Source organism: Pan troglodytes, chromosome 20 (genome assembly GCF_028858775.2).
Source record: "Pan troglodytes isolate AG18354 chromosome 20, NHGRI_mPanTro3-v2.0_pri, whole genome shotgun sequence".
Classification (NCBI taxonomy): Eukaryota; Metazoa; Chordata; class Mammalia; order Primates; family Hominidae; genus Pan; species Pan troglodytes.
In genome coordinates, this window is record NC_072418.2 from 21,150,612 (window position 1) to 21,175,743 (window position 25,132).

General features: G+C 55.0%; 1 protein-coding gene across 1 annotated transcript in view; it reads right to left on the minus strand.

Moving 5' to 3' along the window:
• The window catches only part of ELL (elongation factor for RNA polymerase II), a 76,724-nt gene extending 53,232 nt beyond the window's left edge, over positions 1–23,492 (minus strand). Inside the window, exon 1 of the mRNA XM_016935516.3 lies at positions 23,288–23,492. Within this exon, the coding sequence (XP_016791005.1) occupies positions 23,288–23,422 (135 nt within the window). The 5' untranslated portion in view covers positions 23,423–23,492. The remainder of the gene's footprint in view (positions 1–23,287) is intronic.
• Positions 23,493–25,132: the final 1,640 nt, after the last annotated feature.

The following is a 25,132-nucleotide window of genomic DNA, read 5'->3' on the forward strand; positions in this document are numbered from 1 at the left end:
GGAGGGCTGAGGAGCAGGCTCCCGCCACATGGGCCTGAAAGGGGCTAGCCTCCGTGAGCCCCTACCCTACCTGCTCCACACAGTGGGCGTTTGGAGGTGATGTGGGGGGTTTATATGGGGACTGCAGAGGGCGTGGAGATGCAGGCACAGTGCCACTGACACTCCACTCGGTCCCCACAACCTCCCAGACAGATGGGGTTACTCCCTCCTTATGGATGGGGAAACTGAGGCTCAGGTGAGGCCATGGCTGCGCCCCACAAAAGCACCTTTCAGTACTACTGGGCCAAACATTAGAACTTGATACCAGAGCTGTGACGGCCATGTCTGAGTGTGTGGGCGTGGTTGTGAAAAGAGCCACCCGTGAGCCCCAAGAGGTGGCCGGGCCACTGCCTCATCCAGAAAACTCCCCTGCATGCAGGAAGAGCTCAAGGGCTGCTGTGCAGAGACACTGGGTGAGGAAAGAGCTCAAAATCTCCCTGAGGGATGACTCAGGAGACAGAGACCTGACCAGACTCAGCCTCACACTGCACCCAGAGTGCTTCCTCTACTTCCTGTGGTAACAGAGCCTGTCTTCCTGGGCTCGAGAATAAATAAAACCAGGTCAAGTGCAGGTAACAACTTTTTTTTTTTTTTGACCTTATTAGAAACATATAGTTTGGCAGGAGCTACAGAGATCATGGGTTGGAGGCGTGGAGTAGGGTTGGGGTTTGGCACAAGTCCAGGCACAGGCCCTTCCCCAGTGTCCCCTGCCAGCAGGTGGGGCCAGCTCCAGGCTGCTGCTGTCCACTCAGGTGGTGGGGACTGGGGGAGGTCCTTGCCAAGGCCAAGCGGGTAGCACAGGAACCTGTGACTGTGGCCTGTCATACCAAGTCTTCCACTATGGGCAAACATCACTTCAATAATATAAAAAATCCAGAAGGAAAAGTCTAGTCTGAAATGACAATGAGATACCACCACATGCTTATTAGAATGCCCAAAACCCAGAACAGACAGCACCAAGTGCTGATGAGGACATGGGGCAACAGGAACCTCATTCACTGCCGGTGGACATGCAAAATGGTGCGGCCTCAACAGATTCCTGAAAAACTAAACTAACATACTCTCACCATCCAATGCAATAATTGCACGCCTTGGTATTTGCCCAGAGGCACTGGAAACGTGCGTCCACACGAAAAATACTAATTACAGCAGCTTTATTTGTCATTGCCTAAACTCAGAAGCAAACAAGATGTCCTTCAGTAGATGAATGGATAAATAAACCATGTCACATCCAGACAACAGGATATAACAAGAAATGAGCTAGGAAACCATGCAAAGACATGAAGGGGCCTTAAAAGCATATGACTAAATCAGCCAGTCTAGAAAGGCTGCACACTGCACAGTTCCAACTACAGAACACGCTGGAGAAAAACAAAACTATGGGGACAGTGAGAGCATCGGTGGATGCCAGCAGGCAGAGGGGAGGAAGGGGATGAGTAGGTAGAGCTTGGAGGATTTTTGGGGCAGTGACATGACTGTGTGGCACTACCATGGTGGACATGTCATTATACATTTGTCTAAACCCATAGAAGGTACAGCACCAAGAGTGTGTCCCAGTGGAAACTCAGGGCTCCAGATGATAAAGACGTCAGGCTGGGTGTGGTGGCTCACACCTGTAATCCCAGCACTTTAGGAGGCCTGGGTGGGAAGATTACTTGAGCCCAGAGTTTCAGACCAGCCTGAGCAACACAGCAAGACTGTCTAAAAAAAATTTTTTTTAATTAGCTGGGCATGGTGGCACACACCTGTGGTCCCAGCTACACGGGAGGCTGGGGTGGGAGGATCACCTAAGCCTAGGAGATCAAGGCTGCAGTGAGCTATGATTATGCTACTGACTCCAGCCTAGGCAAAAGAGTGAGATCTCATCTCAAAAAAAAAAAAAACATGTCAGCCAGGTGTGATGGCTCATGCCTGTAATTCCAGCACTTTGGGAGGCTGAGGAGAGCAGATCGCCTGAGGTCGGGAGTTCGAGACCAGCCTGACCAACTTGGAGAAACCCTGTCTCTACTAAAAATACAAAATTAGCCGGGTGTGGTGGCTCATGCCTGTAATCCCAGCCACTCGGGATGCTGAGGCAGGAGAATCACTTGAACCCAGGAGGCGGAGGTTGGATGAGCCGAGATTGCACCATCGCACTCCATCCTGGGCAACAAGAGCGAAACTTGGTCTCAAAAAAAAAAAAAAAGATGTCAGTGCAGGCTCATCCATTGGAAACAAATGTGCCACTCTGTGGGGTGGATGGGACACTGAGAATGGGGGAGGCTGCAGGTGCGGGGAGGCGGGGAGAAGTATATAGGAACTCTACCTTCCACTCAACTTTGCTCAGTTATTGGCCAGAGCCAACCCGGATCACTAAAACTATTTCTGACCTAAAATTAGATTTCGAGAAGGGCTTCATAGTAGCAGGACCTGACGGGACCCTAGGGCAGTCGCCTCAGCTAGAAGACAACCAGGAGGTCTATTCAGTTAGGAAGGAAAAACAAAACTGTCTTTCTGATGCCAGGCAGCTGCACTCAACGGTGTGAGACTGCACAGTACCATCCAAACTCCTGGATTTCTATGATTCTGGGAAAACAGAATCGGCAGTGTCACGACCAGGACAGAAGGTCCGGTTTAGCTTCAGGGACCCTGTGAGACCCTCCCCAATGACCAGCAGCTGGGCTGGCCTCTCAGGACATTGCTGCCCCCGGATGGGTAGACAGGCTGGGTTAAGAACACAGACAGCTGGGTGTGGTGGCTCATGCCTGTGGCACTTGGGAAGCCAAGGCGGGAGGATCGCTTGAGCTCAGGAGTTCGAGACCAGCCTGGACAACATGGTGAAACCCTGTCTCTACTAAAAATACAAAAATTAGCCAGGTGTGGTGGCAGGCGCCTATAGTCCCAGTTACTCGGGAGGCTGAGGCAGGAGAATCGCTTGAAACCAGGAGGCAGAGGTTGCAGTGAGTCGAGATCACACCACTGCACTCCAGCCTGGGCAACAGAGCGAGACTCCTTCTCCAAAAAACAACAACAACAACAAAAACCCACACAAATGTGTGCACTAGGGACAAAGCTAAAGGCTGGCTCCCTCCTGCACGCCACCCTAGGCCACTCATTCTCAAGCCCAGGATGCCAGGAGGGAAGCCTGGCCTCAGCCTTAAAGCTGAGGCAGCTCTTGAGGCAGTGTCACGACCTCTCCTAGCTGGAGATCCCAGCAGCACACTTCACTCATCCCAGCAGGGATGGGAGGGCTCAACAGGAATGACACAAGGGCCACCAGCAGCTGCTGGGAAGTGAAAGCAAAACTTCTATCTTGGGGCCCAAGAACTGAGATCAGAAGATTCACTTCCAACTTATGATCTGCCATTTAAAAGGTGTGTGACCTCAGTAAGACACTTAACCTCTCTGGGCTTTGTCACACAGGGTGATGATCTAACTTGCAAGGCTGCTGAAACAACATATTAACAGCACAAACTGGACCCTAACATACCCGTGACCTCCAGCATCTGCCTGTAAGCTTCTAAATGCTGGAAATAAAGCAACGTTCTTTAAAACAAAACAAAACACAAATACAAATCCTGCCACGAGGAAGGGGGCAAGGCCTCGGGCCCCTGCAGACTTCCCAGGGTTGGGGAGATGGTCCCTCAGCCCACCGTGTGGCTGTGAATGATGGACTTGACATCTGAACTCATCAGTTTTCTCATCTGTAAAATGGGAATAACCCCATCCTCCCTTTCAGGGGCCACAGTCAGGGCATGAGTAGCCACAGCCACACCACCTCACGGCATCTGCTCCCGAGACAGAGGAACAGAGGGGCACAGGGGACAAGGGCTGGGAGAAAGGACACTGGGGGGGCTCTCTGGGTCTCTAGGAGAACCCACCAGGGATGGCTGATGGGACAGGCCCCACAAATGGAGGAAGAACGGGGCCGAGGGAGCCATCTGACCACAGAACATGCTCAGTGACCTTTCTCAAAACTGCATCAATGATCCCAAATAATATTTAGCAAGGTGAGAGCAAACCCATTAAGTGCTTAAGCAAAACACGAGGCCAGGTGTGGTGGCTCACGCCTGTAATCCCAATACTTTGGGAAGCTGAGGCGAGCAGATCACTTGAGGCCAGGAGTTTGAGACCAGCCTGGCCAACATGGCAAAATGCCATCTCTACTAAAAATACAAAAATTATCTGGGCATGGTGGTGGGTGCCTGTAACCCCAGCTACTCAGGGGGCTGAGGCAGGAGAATTGCTTGAACCTGGGAGGCGGAGGTTGCAGTGAGCTGAGATCATGCCATTGCACTCCAGCCTGGGTGACAGAGCAAGACTCCGTCTCAAAAAAAAAAAAAAAAAGTGAGACCACCAGCCACGTTCCTGTTCCCGCCTTCCTCTCTCCTGAGACAGGTGTGACCATGAGGCTTCCTGTGCATATCGTGGGTTTGTAAATGAACCCCACTGGGCTGTACCAAGTGCCCTTCAAGAGGTCCACTTCTCCTACCACCTTCACAGCCGCTCCATCAACTGGCTGCTTGTGACATTTGAAATCTTACACACAGAATCCAGTTTTCTCCAGGCAGGACCTGGCGCAGCTTTGTTCCCAGAGAGTCCATTCTCACAAAAGGAGAGACGGGAACTGGGAGGTTCCCTCAAGGAAGCAGCTGTGTGTTGGGGCCGATGGAGAGGTCGACTGGTCCCCTGGGAAGGTCGGCATAACACTGGTGCCCTGCGACCTCTTGGCGAGCTCTCCCTGTGCCAGGCCCCGGGCAGCATGGCAGAGGGTGGTCTTGGGCTGGAACATACCATGTGTGTAAAATAGCTCTGGGAACTGTCAGGGGCCATACAAAGCTCACTATTTTTCAACTCAAAAACACTGCTTTAGCTTTTTAATACATCACTGAGGTACACTGAAGCATACCCAAGACTCTCAAAAACAGCCTAATACAGTTTGAGTGCTTCAAAAAATACCAGCCAATTTGCACACAGATCACACTCAGGAAAGTGAACACATGGCGGCTGCTTGCCAAATTCAACTCCACAGAGTTGACTCTGTGACTCCACAGAGCAGAACCTGCAGGGAAGCAGGCCAACCTCCAACCACCGAACTTGGGCCAAAACTCACAGCAGGAGAGGCAATGCCGTCCCATCCCAAGCATGTGGGCGCACACCCGGGAGAAGAACGAGCGGGCCACGACACTGTTCTCGCCAGCTATGCCTGTGGGCAGCAAGCAGCACACCTCCAGGGGCCACGTAGACAACCTGTGACACAGTGAACCCCACTCCACGCCAAACCACCCAACGGGAAACAGTGGTGAGCACAGCCATGGACCACAGAGAGTAACGCAAGTGGGCAAAACACATGAGAAGCCACCAAGCAGACCCGTATGAGAGCAATACTGTGTGTGCCCAGCACCAACACCAAATTAAGAGGAATCAAAAACCCTGCTGAGTGAGAGAAAGTGGGAAAGGGCCTGGGATGGGCCCACTGTTGGCGAGGAGGGGCCCACGCCTCAACAATGAGGCGGACCCTCCAACGTGCCTCACACTTCAAGGCAGCTCTTCCAGGCCAGCCGGGGCCTTGGAGTGAGGGGCCACTGGCAGGAGGGAGCAAGACACTGGTCCACGGCACAGCCAGCTCAGAGCCAGGCGGATGAGACGGGGGCCAAGCCAGGGGCCGGCTACTCACGAGTGCACACGAGGACAGCCAGGATTCACTAGGACAGGATCTGCCCAATCCCAGGCACTTCCCACTGGTCCATCTGACACACCTGGGGGCCCAAGAGGTGATGGCATCACATAAAAGCAAAAGAAACTTGAAACCACCAATCCAGGCAAATTCGGACTCTCCCACAAATGGTCCATCCTTGGGGAGCATCTCCCCCACATCCTCAACCTCCAGCTACGTGTCTGCGGGTGGGCAGGAAGGAGGGGAGGCAGCATGGGCACCAGTGACCAGGGCAGCCCTTTCCAAAAGAAGGCCCTGAACACAGTCAAGAGGAAGAGGAAGAAACACTGGGGCCTGACGGGCAGGTCCTGGGGCCTCATGAGGGTGGTTTGGGCTCAGAAGACACACGATCAGGAACCAGGCGTCACCCCCAGAGGCTGCTGGAGTGCGTCCCACAGAGGCATGAGCAGCACCTGGCATGGGGACAAGGAGCTTACAGCAAGTGGGAGGTGCTCTGGTGCTCTACACTAAGCTGCCTGGTGCCCCACAGCTCCACGGGGCAGGAGCACCCGGGAGGCTCCTACCACCACAGCCAGATAGCCCATTGAGGATGCACACCCCCAGTCCAGCACCCAGAGGTGAATGAAGGATTCCAGGACAGCAAGGGAGACACATGACCACCCTAGGGTGGACCATGGGAACAGCTGTGGGTACAGAAAGGCTCCCTGGAGCCATCATCCGCGGAGAGCACCAACTACGTCTTCTGAGTTGTGGGCAGGCCAGGAGGGGAGGGAGGTGTCCCAGGTGAGGGCCAGGCCTGTGGTGACTGTGCCTCTCAGTGGGCAGGGCTGCCAGAACCCAGCAGTGAGCTCACCTTAGTCAATTCTGCCAGCGGGCACCCCCACCACCAGGGAAATCCTGCAACTAGCCGCATCAGGAGCAGACGTTTATAACTAAAAGATCAAATATCCCCAACCACAAAAGTCCCAGTAATCCACACACGGGACTTCCCAAAATCCCATCTCTGAGAGAAGACAACTGAAGAAGCCGAGGAGGAAGAGACGGTGTTTAAAGGAGAGAGAGGGCCCAATGACAACGGACACCAGACACCTGCCACTTGTCATGTTGCAGATGCCAGGAGGAGGAGTGGGAACACAGGGTGGCAGCATGGGTTAGTGTTCTGCAAAGAAACCCGATGACCTTCCTGTTTTTGCTTCTGAGACAACTTAGGGAAGGAGTTTTGGGCCATCAATGCGGAATCCAAAAGCCCCTGTCTTGGGAAACCACGGGGCCACCTGGCCGGGTGTGCCAATGCCCAGCAGAGCTTCGGTTATTAACAGGGCAGGCCAGCGCTCCAGGCAGGCAGCTCGGCACTTCCAGTGGCTGCACACCCACCACACACAGGCACAGGACTGGGAGGCACTGCTCGGCTCCCTGGGCCCTGCCAGAGTGGCTCCCTATCACTTGCTTATTTTATAAAGTGGCACTTTACAGCTGGTTTAATGTGGTAAAACAGGAACCTGGCTTAAAAAGAAAAGGGAACCCGCACTGTGCCAGGCTGGCACCCAGCGCAGGGACATCCCTGTAAGCATCCGTGGTCTGGAGAGTGTCCAGTGGCACCGCCCGCCCAGCAGTCAGGGCCGCGGGTATCTTTATGGCATCTGGGAGGGAGCACCCCCACCCTGGGGTGATAAATGGGATGAAAAGAAGGTGACAGAGTTTTTCTGTCTTATTTTTGGAAAAGGCATCTGGCAAAGCTGGAGAACAGCAAGGGAGTGAAGCAGACCCATACGAGCGAGGGAGCCCCAGCAAGTGGGGGGCACGTCTGGCCAGGCTCTGAGGAGCTGAGCTGCCCGTACCGGGAATCCCAGGCAGGATGTGGGCTCTTGGAGGTGATGGAACAGACAGAACAGGCTATTGCAGGACACACGTCCCTCCTCACCCGGCCCCACCACATGTTCATCTAGTAACAGTTCACCAAGTGAGCTGATGTGGCCCCAGACACCCAGAGCTCAGGGTACGTGCGGAGCCATGGCTGCTGAGCACTCAGGGGCTGTGAGGAGATGTCTGAGCAGTGGTGGGAAGGGACGGGACCTGTTACTCTGGCCACCTGGCGCCAGCGGGAGTGGAGAATGGGCTGTTCCCAAGCACCCGCCTAGGGCTCAGAAACACCACCCTTCCTTGGGTCCTGCCGAGCTTCCCTCCTCAGGGAGCCTTCCCTGCTGCAGGCTGGATGAGGGCCCACGGGACTGTCACTCATCACTCCCGTTCAGAATGCACCTGGCTAACTGGAGTCACACGTGGGGGCCTGGCTGCTGCCTGGCCAAGGTTAAGGACACACACTCTGGCCAGACGCTAGGTCTGACCCCACTCCTATCCATGTGGACACCCCGCTCACTCACATCCCCCCACCTGATCCAAGGGGCTCACTGAAGCACTGACTCCTCGGCATCCAGGGAGGCCTCGCCTGGTGGCTGCAGCGTGCAGAGGATCTGTGGGCTGTCACTGCGGATGCAGGGGTCAACTGTGCTGGCACCCCTGCCAAGCATGCATCACTTCATTTTGGCCTCCTCAGCCACTTGTGCCAACAGGCCAGGGATGGCACAGAGAGGCTGGAGGGGTGAGGCTGAGGAGGAGGGGAGGTGGGCAAAGGGCATCTGTCAGCCATCTACCCAAGGGTGTGCTCACTGACGCACAGAGGCCACTCCTGCTCTGTTTTTCCAAAGCAATCTGTGACTCTCGGGATTACCCACATCTCAAGGCACATCCTGATTGAAATCCATGACGCGTGGCTTGCTTTGCTAAATTTCCCCTACATTTTCTACAGAGCTCAGCATTCTTCAACTCCCATCTGAAATTGCCATGTACATCTGATCCCTGTCACGTTCATCTCTGCCTGGGAGGAAGGGGAAGTGGCTACAGGCTCCAGAACCTGCAGCCTGGGTCCGGTCATCAGAGCAGTGATGCTCTCTGTCATTGGTCAGCAGAGGTCAGGCCCACCTGTCAGGCCTCAGAAGAGCCTGGCACCGCCCACAGGGTGGATCAACGGGTTAATAAGTCACAGCAGAAAACCTGAGGCTCGACTTTAAATAAACAGAACTCTCCCAGCTGCATCCCTGCCAAGGCCCAAGAGTGACACTGGCACATGAGCTATATCTCCCCCCACCAACACACCCCATGGGCTGTCATGAGAAACACTGCATATACCAGAACCCGTTTACTCTGGGACACTCTCCACGGAGCCCTGCCACCACCTGTCCAGTGGACAGGGCCTGAGGGACACAAAGCCCCCACAGCCCTGAGCACCCGAGGAGCCACCTGGCCTGGGGATGTGTGATGCCTGCGCACAGGAGGCTCTCAGCCCACAGCTCCAGCAGAGGAAAAAACTCTTGCCTTGTGGAGACAACCCAGGTTTTGACTATTCTGGGCTGCCAGGGCTGTGGGAGCAGCAGGTCAAGGTTCAGGACATCTCACCCTCCTGCCATCATGGCCAAACCTCAGGCGACTGAGAACGATGGGCAACTTCTGTGTGCCAGAGGGCAGTGACATACCAGGACATCAGGGGAACACAAGCCACTGTCCCGTAGCCCCCACTCCTCTCCCATCCTCTCCTCCCCTCCCCTCTCCTCTGTGGTGTGCTTTCTTCTGCATCTGCCACAGCTCACCCAACAGCAAATGCAATCCCAACTAGTTAGGCTCTTGTTAGGACTGAAGATAGCTTTTGCTATTCTTCTCTACTCAATTCTTCATCCTAAGGATGCTGTGGCCAGTCACACCCTCCCACGGGCAAGGGCACCCGGCAGTAAGCCCCAGCTACTGCCATTACTCATCCCACTTCCCAGGCAGGCAGGAAGGCAGGTGTGCAGAGCACTGGGCAGGGCCATAGTACCTGTGCCACGCACACACATGCTCTTCACCTCATCCAGAGTTTCCTAGGTTTTGGTGCTTCAACAGCCCTCAGTAACGCAGGCTCCTTACTATGAGATAGCCTGGGAGAGAGCTGGGGTTTCTGTGATGGGAAAGGGCTAAGCTGGGAAAGGAAACAGTGTGTGACTGGCGCCCTGCAAGCCGCCTAAGGCACCAGGCACACACAGGGGAGGGGAGAAGAGGACGGGAGAGGAGTGTGGGCCACGGGATGCGGCTTGTGTTCCCCTGATGTCCTGGGACACAGCTCCCTGAACCCCAAAACACCCCACGGACAGGAAAGCAAAGTAAGGAGAGGTGAATGTGAGTTGCAGGAGGGGCTGCAGGCACTGACCTGACCTCCCACCCACAGGATGACCCCACACAGCAGAGGGAGAAACTGAGGCCCAGAGGGTGGCACCACTGTACAGTCAGCTACCCCCGCCCTGTGTCCTGCTCTGTACTACACACACCACCCAGCACACATGTGGCCAATACCAGTGAGGCAAAGGTGGCAGCCTGGGCCCCCCATGCTGGCCCTCAGCCATCCCTGGGACAACAGTCTAGACACCCAGAAGCTCTGCGCCTAGGCCCACTGACCCAGCCTCCCTCCAAGCCCTGGGTGCCCATGTGTGCCCAGGCTGCTGCCCCTGGCACTCAGGCCACGCCACACGCAGCAGCTGGGTCTGCAGCCTGGCTTGGAACCAGCCCCCCACAGTCAACATGGAGACAGCCCTGCTGGCACCGCCCCAGGCCTGGGCCCTGTCTCCCGCACCCTCCAGCGACCTGCCTGGGCCACCCTCAAGGAGCGCCTGCTCCTAAGCCGCCTCCCACAGTGGAGGGACACCCGTGCTGCTTCAGAGCAGACTGTGGCAAGTTACCCTCTCCCCCAGGGAGAAAGGGATCCAAAGCTCCTGTGCCTCTGGGGTGCAGCATCAGCCCAGACTTCTGCTCGGCTGGGTGCCATGGCTCACGCCTGTAAGCCCAGCACATTGGGAGGCCAAGGCAGGAAGTTCGTTTGAGGTCAGGGGTTTGAGACCAGGCTGAGCAACACAGGGAGATTCTGTCTCCATATAAATAAAAAATTAGCCAGGTGTGGTGCCACGCACTTGTAGTCCCAGCTATTTGGGAGGCTGAGGTAGGAGGATCACTTGAGCCCGGGAGCCAAGGCTGCAGTGAGCTATGATCACACCACTGCACCCCAGCCTGGATGACAGAGCAAGACCTCGTCAGAAAAAACAAAAGCAGACTTCCATTCAACAGCATGTGAACCTCACCTTGCACACCTAGGAGTTCGTTACCCTCCTCAGCTCAGAGATTAGAGGGAACTCTCCCCACAGAGATGCTATGATCAGAGGGCCAGGGACCCTGTCTCATTGATCCTACGCTCTAGGCCAGACATCGCCTCAGAATCCTTCTCAACACGGCTCCACTTCCTATCTACAAGGAGCTGGCCTACAAGATGGAAGCGATTCCTACATTATGGGGTCATGTGGCTCCAGGCACATGGCCCTCGACCAGTGGGAGCCTGTGCACAGGTAAGAGAGCCAGGGCAGCCTGGAGATGAGCTGGACACAGGCTGCCAGCACTGGCTGTCCCCTCCCACTTGCCAAATCCAGTGTGAGCTGAGCACATTTCACTGGAACAAGCAGGCGTCTGAGAGCATCCAACTCCAAAAATAGTGCCACCAGGAGAGGAAGGAACACGCTCTTCTAGCTGCACCCGCTCCCTGCCCTCAGATACCTCCCTGCACAGTCTGTGCCTGGCCTGTGGCAGTTCAAGGGTCACACCCAACTCTGAAAAGGGAGAGATAACATCCCCAGATAAGAAGAGTGAAAACAGGCCAAGTCTGCTGCCAGAGCCTGGCCACAGACCCACAGCCCCTTGGCAGAGAACTGCTCAGGAAGTCCTCCTCTGGGTCTTTCAAGCCACTGGTATCTAACAAAGAATCTAATCTGCACACGGCACTTGCCCCGAGCTAAGAAAGTTCTGGAAGGGTCTCCTAGGTCTCCCCAGCCCAAGGTGAGCTTGCTCCTGTGGAGGGAGATGCCTGCCTGCCCATGTCCACCACCACTGCACACCAAGCCAGTCTGAAGCCACCATTATCTGGCTGTTCCTGGTTTATGGTGCACCTCCCCACTGCGAAGAAGTGGGCCATGTGAGCGCAGGGGCTTCATCCCTCCTGCTTCTTACTGGAGAAACACTCCTGGAGGCAGCCGAACCCTCACTGGGTGCAATCCCTCTGTGTAGGAGATTGCACTGTGTAGGTTGTGCCCCGCCGAACAACCACGCAGCTGAGGCTCAGCTCAGAGACTGCATTCAGAGCCAACTAGAATCAGACACAGGTTCTGCGGGCCCCACTACCCATCTGGAGGCAGACGCCTGACCCCCAGCTCCATCCCCAGAGATGAGGATGCAGCAGGCTGGGGCTGACTCCATGAGGCAGCTGCTCCCAACTCCACAAGGGACACACAAGCCAGCCCTTCCCATCCAGGCTGCACATGACTGTGTTTTGTTTCAAAGGTCACATACAGGTCACAAATAAAGAGGCCGGTTCCCACTGGAAGCTATGTCAGGATTGATGCAGTCCCTGAGAAAAACTCCCGGAAAACCCAGGGACTCCCATGCGGGCTGAGAAACATTTTGAGTTTGCATGAGATCAAAATAGGAGTCACAGCTGAGTGTGGTGGCTCACGCCTATAGCACTTTGGGAGGCCAAGGCGGGAGGATCACTTGAGGCCAGGAGTTAACAGACTGCAGTGAGCTATGATCACACCACTCCACTCCAGCCTGGACAGCACAGCAAGACCCTCTCTCTAAAAAATAAAAACAAAAATAGAATAATAAAATAAAATACAATACAGGAGTCAGCAGCCAGGAGGGTAGCCTGTCCCAGAGTGGATGCCCTCAGGTTCAAGGTTTGACATCATCTGCACTAACTGTGTGATCTCAAGTTAGCCATTATCTTCTAGATGTCCCATTAGTGAAATAAAGGGGCCAGAACAAAAGGACCCTCCAAAGTCTCAACTGGCCCTGGCCAACAGCAAGGCTTCACAGGGCTGCCTGGCACTGCACAGGGGCCTGGGAGCCCAAGGCCTGAGCCTGGCCCCACGACAGTGGTTCCATTAACACACCAACTCTTCCTGCCACACACCCAGCTGGACACCCTAGACCAGCGGCCAGCAAGCTTCTTTTATGAAGGGCCAAAGAGTTGGTATTTCAGGCTTTGTGAGCTAGACAGTTGCAGCCTTGGCTGCCATCACAAGGCAAGAGCAGCCATAAATTACAGGTAAGCAAGTGGGCAGCTGTGTCCCTATAAAACTTTATTTACAAAGACAGGTGGCAGGCCAGACCTGGCCCTTTGGCCACAGTTTACCAACACACTATAGTCTCTAGGGTTGCTGCTGAAAAAGATCACACCACAGCCCACTCTGTCCGTGTCCTAACAAGGCAGCAAGCCTTGTTGTGGGGATAAGCAACTATAGCAGTGACCCTGGGCAGAGCCTATAGGCCTCAGTTTCCTTGAGGACACAAAAAGAGACCCTGTGAGTCACCTCTACCACTAATTCCATGGGGAAATGGAGCAAACATGAGGTGGACGCAGCCCAGGTTCCCCTCAAGATCTCGGGAATAATATTTCAGAGTAGCCGTGAGCAGGAGGCACCCACCAGGGCCCTTCCCCACAGCAGCCAGGTTGGAGGTCCTGTGAACCAGGCGCCCTGATGCAATCCAGCAGGCATCCTTATCACAGTGCCCCACTGAGACCCTAAGGTCACTCCCTCCAGGTGTAGGGGCTACAAGATCCACAGCAGGAAGCTCATTGTACCCCGAAAAGTCACTGTTTTCAGAAAGGAAAAAGGAACTTCCCAACCCAGCTTACCCTCCTCAGGCCTGTGGGAGGAGACAAGGCCACCCCAAGCCCTTTGGGTTCCTGGTGGGGAGTCACCCTTCCGAAAGAAGGGCAATGTGATGGGGTGGCCGCCCCAACCCGGCCCCTTGGCCCACAGGCCCCCACTAATCAGCCTACCCTGGATAGAGGGGTCCAACCTAAGGTCTCCAGGGTGAACACAGATGGAGACACAGGCCAATGCACGCGTGCGCGCGCACGCACACACACACACACACACACACACACACACACACACACTCCCCTCCCCAACTGGAGGCCTGGGGCTCCTCCTGGAAGTAGGTGGATTCCACCTGCCCACAGGATCCTAAGAAAACTCTGCTCCTCCTCTTCCCTCCCACGCACCTTCAGCAAATGCCTCAGGGCTAGGCCAAGGGCAGCAGCTGGACCCCCAGCCCAGCCAGTGCCCCCCAGTGGGCTGTCCCTGACCTGCAGGACCTCCAGGCCACTTCTCAACTGGAAGAGACATTTTCCACAAAAGCTTAATCCAAAAAGGGCTAAAAATAGAGATTCTGCACCCATCTGAGCTCTTTGCCGGAGAAGGGCCCTGAAGCCTCAGTACCTGCAGGGCCCAGAAGTCCTGCCACTGAGAGGCTCAACCACCCTGGCCAACCTCACCCAAGGCCCTTCCTAACCCTCACTACTTACAGAAACCCATATCCCAGCTGGGCACGATGGCTCACGCCTGTAATCCCAGCACTTTGGGAGGCCAAGGTGGGTGGATCACTTGAGGCCAGGAGTTCGAGGCCAGCCTGGCCAGCATGGTGAGACCCCATCTCTACTAAAAACACAAAAAATTTAGCTGGGCACTGTGGCGCAAGCCTGTAATCCCAGCTAATTTGGAGGCTGAGGCACGAGAATTGCTTGAACCTGGGAGGTGGAGGTTGCAGTGAGCCAAGAATCACACCACTGCACACTCCAGCCTGGGTGACAGAGTGAGACTCGGTCTCAAAACAAAAGGAGAAACCTGCATCCCAACACAGGCCGGGCAACCGCACACTGGCTATGCAGAAGCAGGGCACATAGCCACTGTCATCTCCACTTAGCCCCAGCTTCCCTCACTGCAGAGCCACACTGGGCTCTCCCTGTCCCTTTCTCTCACCTGAGCCCAGGTGATCCTGCTCAAGACCTTCCTCTGTCACCTGTGACCAGGTGACTCCTGGGTCCATCCAGGGGCATCAGAGGCCCTGCAGGCCCTAGCTCTCACAGGACAGTCACACACACGAGGGCATTTAAATGGCTCCAAGACCACCCCACACCCATTAAGATGGCTACCATCAAAAAATAACCAGTTCGGGCAAGGACGTGGCGAAACCACAACCCTTGTGCACGGTTGGTGGGAATGTAAAATGCTGCAGCCGCTGTGGAAAACAATCTGGCAAACCCTCAAAAAATTAAACACAGAATGACCACATGAGGCCGGGAGCAGTGTCTCACGCCTCTAATCCCAGCACTTTGGGAGGCCGAGGTGGACAGATAACCTGAGGTCAGGAGTTCAAGACCAGCATGGCCAACATGGTGAAACCCCGTCTCTACTAAAAATATAAAAATTAGCTACGCATGGGCCGGGTGCGGTGGCTCATGCCTGTAATCCCAGCACTTTGGGAGGCTGAGGCGGGCAGATCACAAGGTCAGGAGATGGAGACCATCCTGGCTAACACAGTGAAACCCTGTCTCTACTAAAAACACAAAAAATTAGCCGAGCGTGGTGGCGGGCGCCTGTAGTCCCAGCTACGCAAGAGGCTGAGGCAGGAGAATGGCATGAACCTGGGAGGCAGAGGTTGCAGTGAGCTGAGATCACACCACTGCACTCCAGACTGGGCGACAGAGCGAGACTCCATCTCAAAAACAAAACAAAACAAAACAAAAATAACCGGAATTCAGTTATTCCACAAACTTGACCAGAACTCGAAGCCCTATCCCTTCACAAACACATCTGCTGGCCTGGCTGCCTCAGTCAGGAGCCGTGTCTCCACTTGGTCAGGAGGGTCCAGCCCTGGAGGATATAATTAGCATCAGACTCCGGGGCCCACTGCCAGGTCAGATGGAGGCGGGAGGTCTCTAGGACGCTTTTATCTGGGAGAATAGTCTCCCTGCGGATGGTTTATTTGGACACCAGCTTTTTTCATTAAAAAGCAAAGTGACAGCCGGGCACGGTGGCTCGCACCTGTTAATCCCAGCACTTTGGGAGGCCAAGGCAGGCAGATCACGAGGTCAAGAGATCGAGACCATCCTGGCTAACACGGTGAAACCCCGTCTCTACTAAAAATACAAAAAAATTAGCCGGGTGTGGTGACGGGCGCCTGTAGTCCCAGCTACTCAGAAGGCTGAGGCAGGAGAATGGCGCGAACCTGGGAGGCAGAGTTTGCAGTGAGCTGAGATCACACCACTGCACTCCAGCCTGGGCAACAGAGCGAGACTCCATCTCAAAAAAAAAAAAAAAAAAGCAAAGTGACAAAATAACCACATGTCATGGCCATCTCTGTCATTCACTGCACCTGCAGGTCACAGGCCATTTGGATGCATTGTTCTACATTTCCCTTTGGACTCTGTGGCTGACTACACAGGTGAGATTGAAGACAACCCTGTCCATGAGATTCAGAGACCAAGGAGAAAGTGTGACAACTGAATTCATCAAGGCAGAAAGCACAACGGGGAGCAAGACCCTAAAACAAAGGACACAGAAGAGGCCAAACCCAAAATGTGCAGTATCAATCACAAGTCTGTGCCCTGCCAGGTGCCTTAAACAAGGCTGATGCCCCCTGAGAAGCAGACCTCTGAAAACTAGGGTCTCTTCCCTGGGCAGCTGCTTCGAGCCCAGGGCTACGTGGAGCAGAGAGGCAATCTTGTTTGTCAGGCTGGCGGGTTCCTCCCTCAAGGTCTCCCAGTCGGGATGTCACAATCCGGGTGTGATGTCAAAACTGCTTCAAAGGTGATGAACTATGGCCTTGGCCGTGAGTCAACAGAGGGGTGGGTTTCCGAGTGAGCGCTGCCTGCTGTTTACACACAATCACAGCCACGGCAACCAGCTGAAAGCACAGTCAAGGGTCACGATGCCGAGTGCAGAGCTCAGTCCCTCACACACACTCTTGCCTGCCTCCTGCAGAGACTGCCAGCTCGGGCCCACAGACTCAAGCTGGCTTGTCCTCTTCTAGCACCTTCTGGGAGAACCCACCCAGAACCACCAAATGCTCACCTTGAAACACACAGGCAAACCATACCCTGGTGCACCAGTGGGCCACTCCTGATGCCTCCTGGCAGCCCACCTGTTCCGCCCCAGCCCATCCAGCGGCCACAGTCCTTCAGAGGTGGCAGAGCCCAGGCCATGACACTCAGATTCTGGGTTCTCAGCTACTTCCCAGCTGGGAGATCCTGCCTGGTGATTCAGCCTCCTCCAGAGTCTCCACCCATATCCTCACCTAAGAAATGGGAACTGCTCCCACCACGGGGAAGATGGGATGAAATGCAGTACTGTGGGTGGCACAGCCAGCACTGGCGGGGTGGGGTACCCTCCACAGGTGTAGGTGCCCATCACCTTTCCACTTTCTTGGGGGAGGGGGTCCAGCATAGCCAGCAACCGGAGGAATCTGCTCAGTCACTCACGTCACCAAGGTTCGAGCCTCTTGGGGACGCGGAAAGTTGCATTTAAGTGAGGCTCAGGGCCCCAGTGTGACTCCCCTTCAGGTCAAGACCCCTGCAACCTCAAAAGATAGTTTGGCTTGAGCACTCAAGAGGCAGTATGGGCCAGTGAGGACAGCCGAGCGCCCTTGGACAGGTGATGCCGCCTCTCAGAGCCTCATCTGTCCCTGTTGTGAAGGGGGACCATAAACTTGCTCTCCCGGCAAGTGGTCAAGATGATGTGCACCCATGGGAAGGGATGGGGGTCTAGCCCAGGGCCAACAGGGGCAGCACTAGCACTAGGTCTCTAAAGAAGGCCTTCTCTGAAAAGCAGGCAGGGCTGGCAAGAAGCTGCCCTGCTCAGAACCAAGGGGGGTGCCCACCGGGAAGGGAAGATAAGTCGGGCCTCTGGGGCCCTGCTGTGGGAATGGATCACAGGCTGAAGTAAGGCTCCTCCTGCCACCGGTGCCAAGGGTGACATCCACACAGCCCACCCACTTAGCAGCAGACAGTAGCCCCCAGCACAGCTCCAGGGCCACCCAGAAGAGCCGAGTACTGGCCACAGGCCTGAGGCACAGCACCCCTCTACCTCCACTCCCTTCACACCCTTCCTGGGACAGCACACCGGCCATGCCTGGGACCCTTCCCCCAGCAGACTGCAGCTCCGTGTCACCTGCTGGAAGCACTCACTGACTGCCCCACCTATACCCCTCACCATCATTAACGTTGACCGCCAGTGAGTTACTCTTGCTAATTTCTGTGCCATCCTTCCTGTTCATGAATTCTGTCTCCTGCCACTAGAATGTCAGCTCGTGACATGAGGGGCCCATCTCAATCATTGGTGGGTATCCCGCCCCTGAGCCATGGGCACTGACCAGAGGCTCAATCATACCAGGTTAGATGAGTGATCTGGAGTCTCCCACTGGCTCTGTACGAACCTCCAGGCAGGGACCAGCCCCCCAGGAGCCAGCTCTGGGTCCATTCACTAAGGGCTCAGAGCACAAGAGGGGTCAGGTTATTCTCCTCCCAAGAGGAAGAGAATCTGGAACTCAGAAAGGGTCAGGCACCAGGATCCTCACAGCCCTGAGAGAAGGATCTGGAACTTGAGGGAGCAGGTCAAGCACTGCTGACCCCAGTTCTGAGAAGGATTCGGAGATGGGAGGGGTCAGGCACTCACCCATGGCCTCAGGAGGCAGGTGGAGCTGAGATTCAAATGGAGAGAGGCTCTAATCCCCAGGCCTCCTGAAGCACTTCCTGGGCCCTCATTTTTTTCTGAACAACGGTGTGCTCCTCTCCACCAAGGAGCTTGTGATCCAAAAGAGGTCACTCAGCAACAGAGCCCATGCAAACCCCTAATGATGAACTACAACCCAAGTGCCCCTGGGAGGGTCACTTCCTCAGACTGACCAGAGGCTACTTTTCCAAGCAGGTGAGTGACACTGTCCTGGAAGGAGGGGGTGTGTCCATGCTTCCACTCTCCCCTCTCCCAGAAATCACTTATCAGAGCAAACCGGGAGATCCACAAGAACAGCCACCTCACAACCCATGAAGGTTTCGTTTTGTTTTTTGACACAGGGTCTCCCTCTGTCACCCAGGCTGGAGTGCAGTGGTGCGATCTCGGTTCACTGCAACCTCCATCTCCCAGATTCTCCTGCCTCAGCCTCCCAAGTAGCTGGGATTACAGGCACGCACCACCACGCCTGGCTAATTTTTTTGTATTTTTAGTAGAGACAGGTTTTCACCATATTGTCCAGGCTGGTCTCAAACTCCTGACCTCAAGGGATCCTCCCACCTCAGCCTCCCAAAGTGCTGGGATTACAGGTGTGAGCCACCACGCCCGGCCATCCCATGCAGGTTTTTATATTCAAAGAAAAACAGACACGTAGTTCATGCCTGTAAGCCCAGCACTTTGGGAGGCCGACACAGGAGGATCCCTTAAGCCCAGGAGTTCAAGACCAGCTTAGACAAAATGGGGAAACCCCATCTCTACAAAAAAAAATTTTTTTAATTAAAAGAAAAAGAAAAAAACTGGGCCAGGCACAATGGCTCATGCCTGTAGTCCCGGCACTCTGGGCAGCTGAGGTGGGAAGATCACTTAAGCCCAGGAGTTCAAGGCCGCAGTGAGCTATGATCACACCACTGTACTCCAGCCTGGGTGACAGTGTCAAAAAAAAAAACAGAAGAAGAAGAAGAAGAAAAGAAAAGAGAAAAACTAGGCCAGGCACGAAGGCTCACTCCTATAATCCCAGCACTTTGGGAGGCCAAGGGAGGAGGATCACCTGAGGTCAGGAGTTCGAGACCAGCCTGACCAACATGGTAAAACCCCGTCTCCACTAAAAGTACAAAATTTGTAGGGCATGGTGGCACATGCCTGTAATCCCAGCTATTTGGGAGGCTGAGGTTGCAGTGAGCCGAGATAACACCATTACACTCCAGCCTAGCAACAAGAGTGAAACTCTGTCTCAAAAAACAACAACAACAACAACAAAAACTAGGCCAGGCACGATGGCTCACTCTTGTAATTACAGCACTTTGGGAGGCTGAGGCAGGGAAATCACTTGAGCCCCAGAGTTTGAAACCAGCCTTGGCAACATAGTGAGACCCCGTCTCTACAAAAAAATTTAAAACTTAGCCAGGTGCAGTGGTGCACATCTGTGGCCCCAGCTACTCAGGAGACTGAAGCAGGAGGGTGGTAGTTCGAGGCTGCAGTGAGCTATGATCATGCCATTGCTCTCCAGCCTGGGCAATGGAGCAAAACCCTGTCTCTTAAAAAAAAAAAAAAAAAAAAAGGGCCCAGCGTGGCGACTCAGGCTTATAATCCCAGCACTTTGGGAGGCTGAGGCAGGTGGATCACTTGAGGGGTCAGGAGTTTGAGACCATCCTGACCACATGGTAAAACCCCATCTCTACCAAAAATACAAAAATTAGCCAGGCATGGTGATGCGTGCCTGTAATCCCAGCTACTTGGTAGGCTGAGGCAGGAGAATCGCTTGAACCCGGGAGGCGGAGGTTGCAGTGAGCTGAGATCACGCCAGCGCAATCCAGCTTGGGCGACAGGGCAAGACCCTGTCTCAAAAAAAAAAAAGGAAAGAAAAACTGCACAAAGTCCAAGGTAGAGTGAGAAGGCCAGCAGCTATGTGTATTGCTGCGCCTTTACCTTCCACCACGCTGCTCCAGCTGGCTACCAGGTCAACACCAGAGCCCTCTGGGGAGAGAAAACAGGAGGGCTTCTACCTGGGCTGTTCCCAGAGCTAGGATTACCTGCTCCTGGGAGCCACAGAGAAAGTTCCACAGCAAGTTCCCTTCTAGCCCCTGCCACACCTGAATTTGTAAAAGCCTCTTCGCAATTAAAAACTAAAAATAGGCCGGGCACGGTTGGTCACGCCTGTAATCCCAGCACTTTGGGAGGCCGAGGTGGGCAGATCACAAAGTCAGGAGATCGAAACCATCCTGGCTAACACGGAGATCGCACCACTGCACTCCAGCCTGGACAACAGAGCAAGACTCCGTCTCAAAAAAAAAAAAAAATTAAAAATAAAAGCCCTCTCCACAAGTTGCAATTGGCAAACTATATAACCACAGCATCGAGGAATACAAAACTCTGGCTTCTGGTTGATAGAGTTGTCCACATGAGAGTTTGTCCATAACCAGTATATTTCTCTGGTTACACAATCAAGTTCTTCAAGCCACCTTCCTCAAGCTCACTACCCAAAACCACAGAGAGCACGGAGCTGCCGTGCCTTAGAAAAGTCCATCCACTATAATCCCCATGGGCAAGATTAAATTCGAAAGTAGCCGAGCTGGCTGGGAGCAGTGGCTCATGCCTGTAGTCCCAGCACTTTTAGAGGCTGAGAAGGACGGATCACTGGAGGTCAGGAGTTCAAGACCAGCCTGGCCAACATGGCAAAACCCTGTCTCTACTAAAAATACAAAAATTAGCCGGGTGTGGTGGTACGTGCCTGTAGTCCCAGCTACTCGGGAGGCTGAGGCAGGAGAATCGCTTGAACCCGGGAGGCAGAAGCTGCAGTGAGCCGGGATCGCGCCACCGCAATGAAGCCTGGGCAGCAGAGTGAAACTCCATCTCAAAAAAAAAAAAAGAAAGAAAGAAAGTGGCCAAGCCACTTAAATTACCAGACAGCTTTTTGAGAAAAATCCAAGTTTGAATCACCCCAAAATATAATCCAGCCAACCAAGTTGCTCTGGATGGCTTGGAAAAGTTCTTCTAGGAAGCCCCTCCTGGCTGGTCAACACGCTGCCCTACACAGCTGGGCTCCGAGCCAGAGGAGTTTAACAGTCCACAGTTACCTTCACCCTAACATGAGGAAGATCCAGCTTAGAGAGGGGATGTAACCAATACCCTAAAGTAAAAATAGCAGTGTGACAGCATGAGGTGGACACACAGGCGGACCTTCTGTACTGAAAAGCAAGCGAGGGCAGCATCAGAGAGAAGGCGGAGCTCCTGGTTCCTAAAGCACAGAAGACAGTGGTGACCAGGTACCAAGTCCATCGTAGTTATATGACTCACGAGCTCTCCCCCAGCTGTTTCTAGGAAAGCCTGCCTTCCTGCAGGACAAGTCAGAATCGCTCAGGGAAAAAGACCCAGGGCCAGAATTCTACCAGGAAGAAAGGCTCTGGCTGGTCATGGGCCAGCAGCTGCTGTCGCTGCCACCGTCTCCTCCTCACCTGCAGGGGCGCCTTAGCCTCATCTTGGGGAGTCTTTTTGACAAGGTGCGAACTTGCTCTTCCAAAAAAAAATGAAATCCTCATTCCATGAAGGGGAAAACTGAGACACCGGGACAGGGAGGAAATTGCCCAAAGACATGGGAAGAAGCACGGAAGGGGTGGGCACCGGGAGAGTGGTGGAAACGAAACAGGGGGAAGCAATTCTCGGCTTAGCTAATGGAGCTGAACAAGTTCGGGGCAGGAAGAAAGCCACATTCCTTCCTAGTTAGTCTCCCTCCTCCCCCGCCCGCGGCACCCCCCCACCCCCACCATCAACAGTATACACAAACACACACACACGCAGGGAGCAGGGCTCTCTGAGCCCGAGACTAGACCCACCCCCACTCCCTTTAGGGCAATGAAGCCCCCAATTTCCAGAAAAGGAGTTACAAGGTTCCTAAACCACTTCCCCTCGGGACCTGACCACTGGTCATCTGCAACTTCTGACCCAGCACAGACGGGGGGAGGGGGGGCCATGACACAAACAGAAATGAAAAAGGCAGGTTTCTGACCACGGCCCCAGATGCGCCCCAAAGTCAGGCCCAAGAGAACATACACAGCAACCTCCCCTCCCCACCACCAGCCAGGTGGCAGAACCGAAACGCCTCAAACTTCCCCCAGATGGGCCCAAATCGGCCTCTGAGAAGTTCCAGAGTCAGCGGCCAGATGTGGTAGCCAGAGCTTCCTCCTGGGTGGCAGGGATCCCCTACATGTGCCCTGAGGAAAACATCACAGCCGCCCCCAACACTTCCACTCTCCAAGGAACCTCTCTCCGGAGAGAGAGGGTCACCTGGGGGTAAGGGGAGCAGAAAGCTGGGACAAGCTGTCAGTTTCTGCCCAAACTCCCCGTCCCAAGAATCAAAGTGGCCCAACCTGAGTGGCTTCATCGGAACGCGTCAAAGCCAGCCCCCAGCTGCAAAGCCTCCCACCCAGACAGAACAGACCCCCACAAGTGCCCCGCTGACCACCCCCTGCCGGGCACCCAGACGATCGCTGCTTCCCAGGAGGACAGACACAGTCACCCCCACCAACGGCGCTGCCCCGGCCCCAGATGGAAAAGCCCCCAGCTTCCCCCTATCACGGTGCCGGGACCGTGCGGCCCACCGCCTCCTCGCCCCGCCGCCAGGTGCGCAAACTGGACCCTGCCCAGGTGCCCAGCAGGCCAGAAAGGCCCCGGACGACGCCAGGTGCCGACACCGACGCCCCCCGGGCCCGGCGCGCGAGTCTGGGCCCCTCAGCAGCCCCGGGCCACCCGCCTGTATTGCCTCCTAGTGCTGAGAAGGAACGAGGTTCTCAGCGCTCCAGGCCGGACTGGCGCCCACTCCGCGCCCCGCCGGCCCAGGGACCCGCGAGCAGCACCGCAGACCTAGCGTCTCCGAGCCCGGACGCCTCAGTGAGGGGAGCGCGAGGCCGGCCCGCGTCCGGACGTTCCCCACTGGCGCGCCGGGCGCCATGCCACTCACCTGTCTGGCGCGGTAGCTCTCGAAGGCCCTCAGGGCACTGTCCGTGAGCTTCACGTGGAACACCGACACCTTGCTGCCGTCGCTAACCCGCCCGCACGACAGCCCGTAGCTCCTATCCTCCTTCAGCGCCGCCATCTTGCGACCATCTCTCCCCCGCGCCCCCTTCCCGGCTCCAGCGCCGCCGCGCCGGCCACGCCCCGCCCCGCCGCCCGCTGACGCGCTGCATTATTCATGAGACGCGGCTGGCCACGCCCCCCGAGTCCGGCCAAACCAACAGTCGCCGCCACACCGCCAGGCAGCGCACTACATTATTCAGGAGACGCGCCTGGCCACGCCCCATGAGGGCCCCACAAGGCCCACAGTCAACGCCCCAAGTTGTTGCATATTCATAAGGCACTTATGGCCCCGCCTCTTCAGGCCCTAGGGGTGGCCACTTCCGTGAACGAACTCCGCCTCAACACGCGCACCCCTCCAGGCCCCGCCTCCATAGTATTATACATAACCCTGACTCAGCCAGCCAGGCGCGTCAAAGCCCCGCCCCTACAGCCGCTGACGTGATGCATTATTTATGAGATCTCTACAGTCTTCCGTCTTTGGCTTCTGTGGAAAGCCGCAGAGAGGGCGTGGAGGGGCGGAGCCGGCGCGAAACACGTGGGTGGGTAGGCCCCGCCGCGGGCCGGGAGGGTGGGCGTGGCTATGTAAACGACGCGCGCGCGTTGGACGCTGGGTTGGACACATAAGGCATCCCTTAGAGGGAGTGGATGGGACTTCCACCCAGGGAAGGTGCTGGACCGGTAGGTGGAAGAGGAGCTGGTAAACTTTTTCTTATGAGATGAGTACTTTTAATAGGATAAAATCCTACATCCCCACAGTCCCTGAGCGATGGTGCAGTCCAGCTTCATTTTCCTATTTTAATTTTTTTTTGAGGGGTCTTGCTGTGTTGCCCAGGCTGGAGTGCAATGGCGCCATCATGGCTCACTGCACCCTCGACCTCCTGAACTCAAACTGATCCTCCTTGTCTGGGCCTGCTGAAATGCTAGGATTACAGGAGTGAGCCACCAAGCCCAGACATCCATTTTCTTTTCTTTTCTTTTCTTTTCTTTTTTTTTCTTTTTTTTTTTTTTTTGAGACGGAGTCTCGCTCATCAGCCCAGACTGGAGAACAGTGGCGCTATCTCGGCTCAATGCAACCATCGTCTCCCGAATTCAAGCGATTCTCCCGTCTCAGCCTCTCGAGTAGCTGGGATTACAGGCGCCCGCCATCATGCCCAGCTAATTTTTGTATTTTAGTAGAGATGGGGTTTCACCATGTTGACCAGGCTGGTCTTGAACTCCTGACCTCAGGTGATCCGCGCGCCTCGCCCTCCCAAAGTGCTAGGATTACAGGCGTGAGCCACCTCCCCCAGTTTTTGTTTGTTTGTTTGTTTTTAGACGGAGTTTCGATTTCCTTGCCCAGGCCGGAGTGCAGTGGTGTGATCTCGGCTCACTGCAACCACCGCCTCCTGGATTCAAGCAATTCTCCTGCCTCAGCCTCCCGAGTAGTAGCTGGGACTGCAGGCGCCCATCACAACGCCCGGCTAATTTTTTGTATTTTTAGTAGAGACGGGATTTCACCATGTTAGTCAGGCTGGTCTGGAACTCCTGACCTCAAGTGATGCACCCACCTCGGCCTCCCAAAGTGCTGGGATTACAAGCATGAGCCACTGTGCCCCGCCAGCCTTCCATTTTCTAAAAAGCAACTTCATTGAGTCACATTTTACATATAAAATATATTCCCAATGCTGTGTAGCTGTCACCACTATCTAATTTCCGAGATTTTTTTTTTCTTTTTCTTTGAGACAGAGTT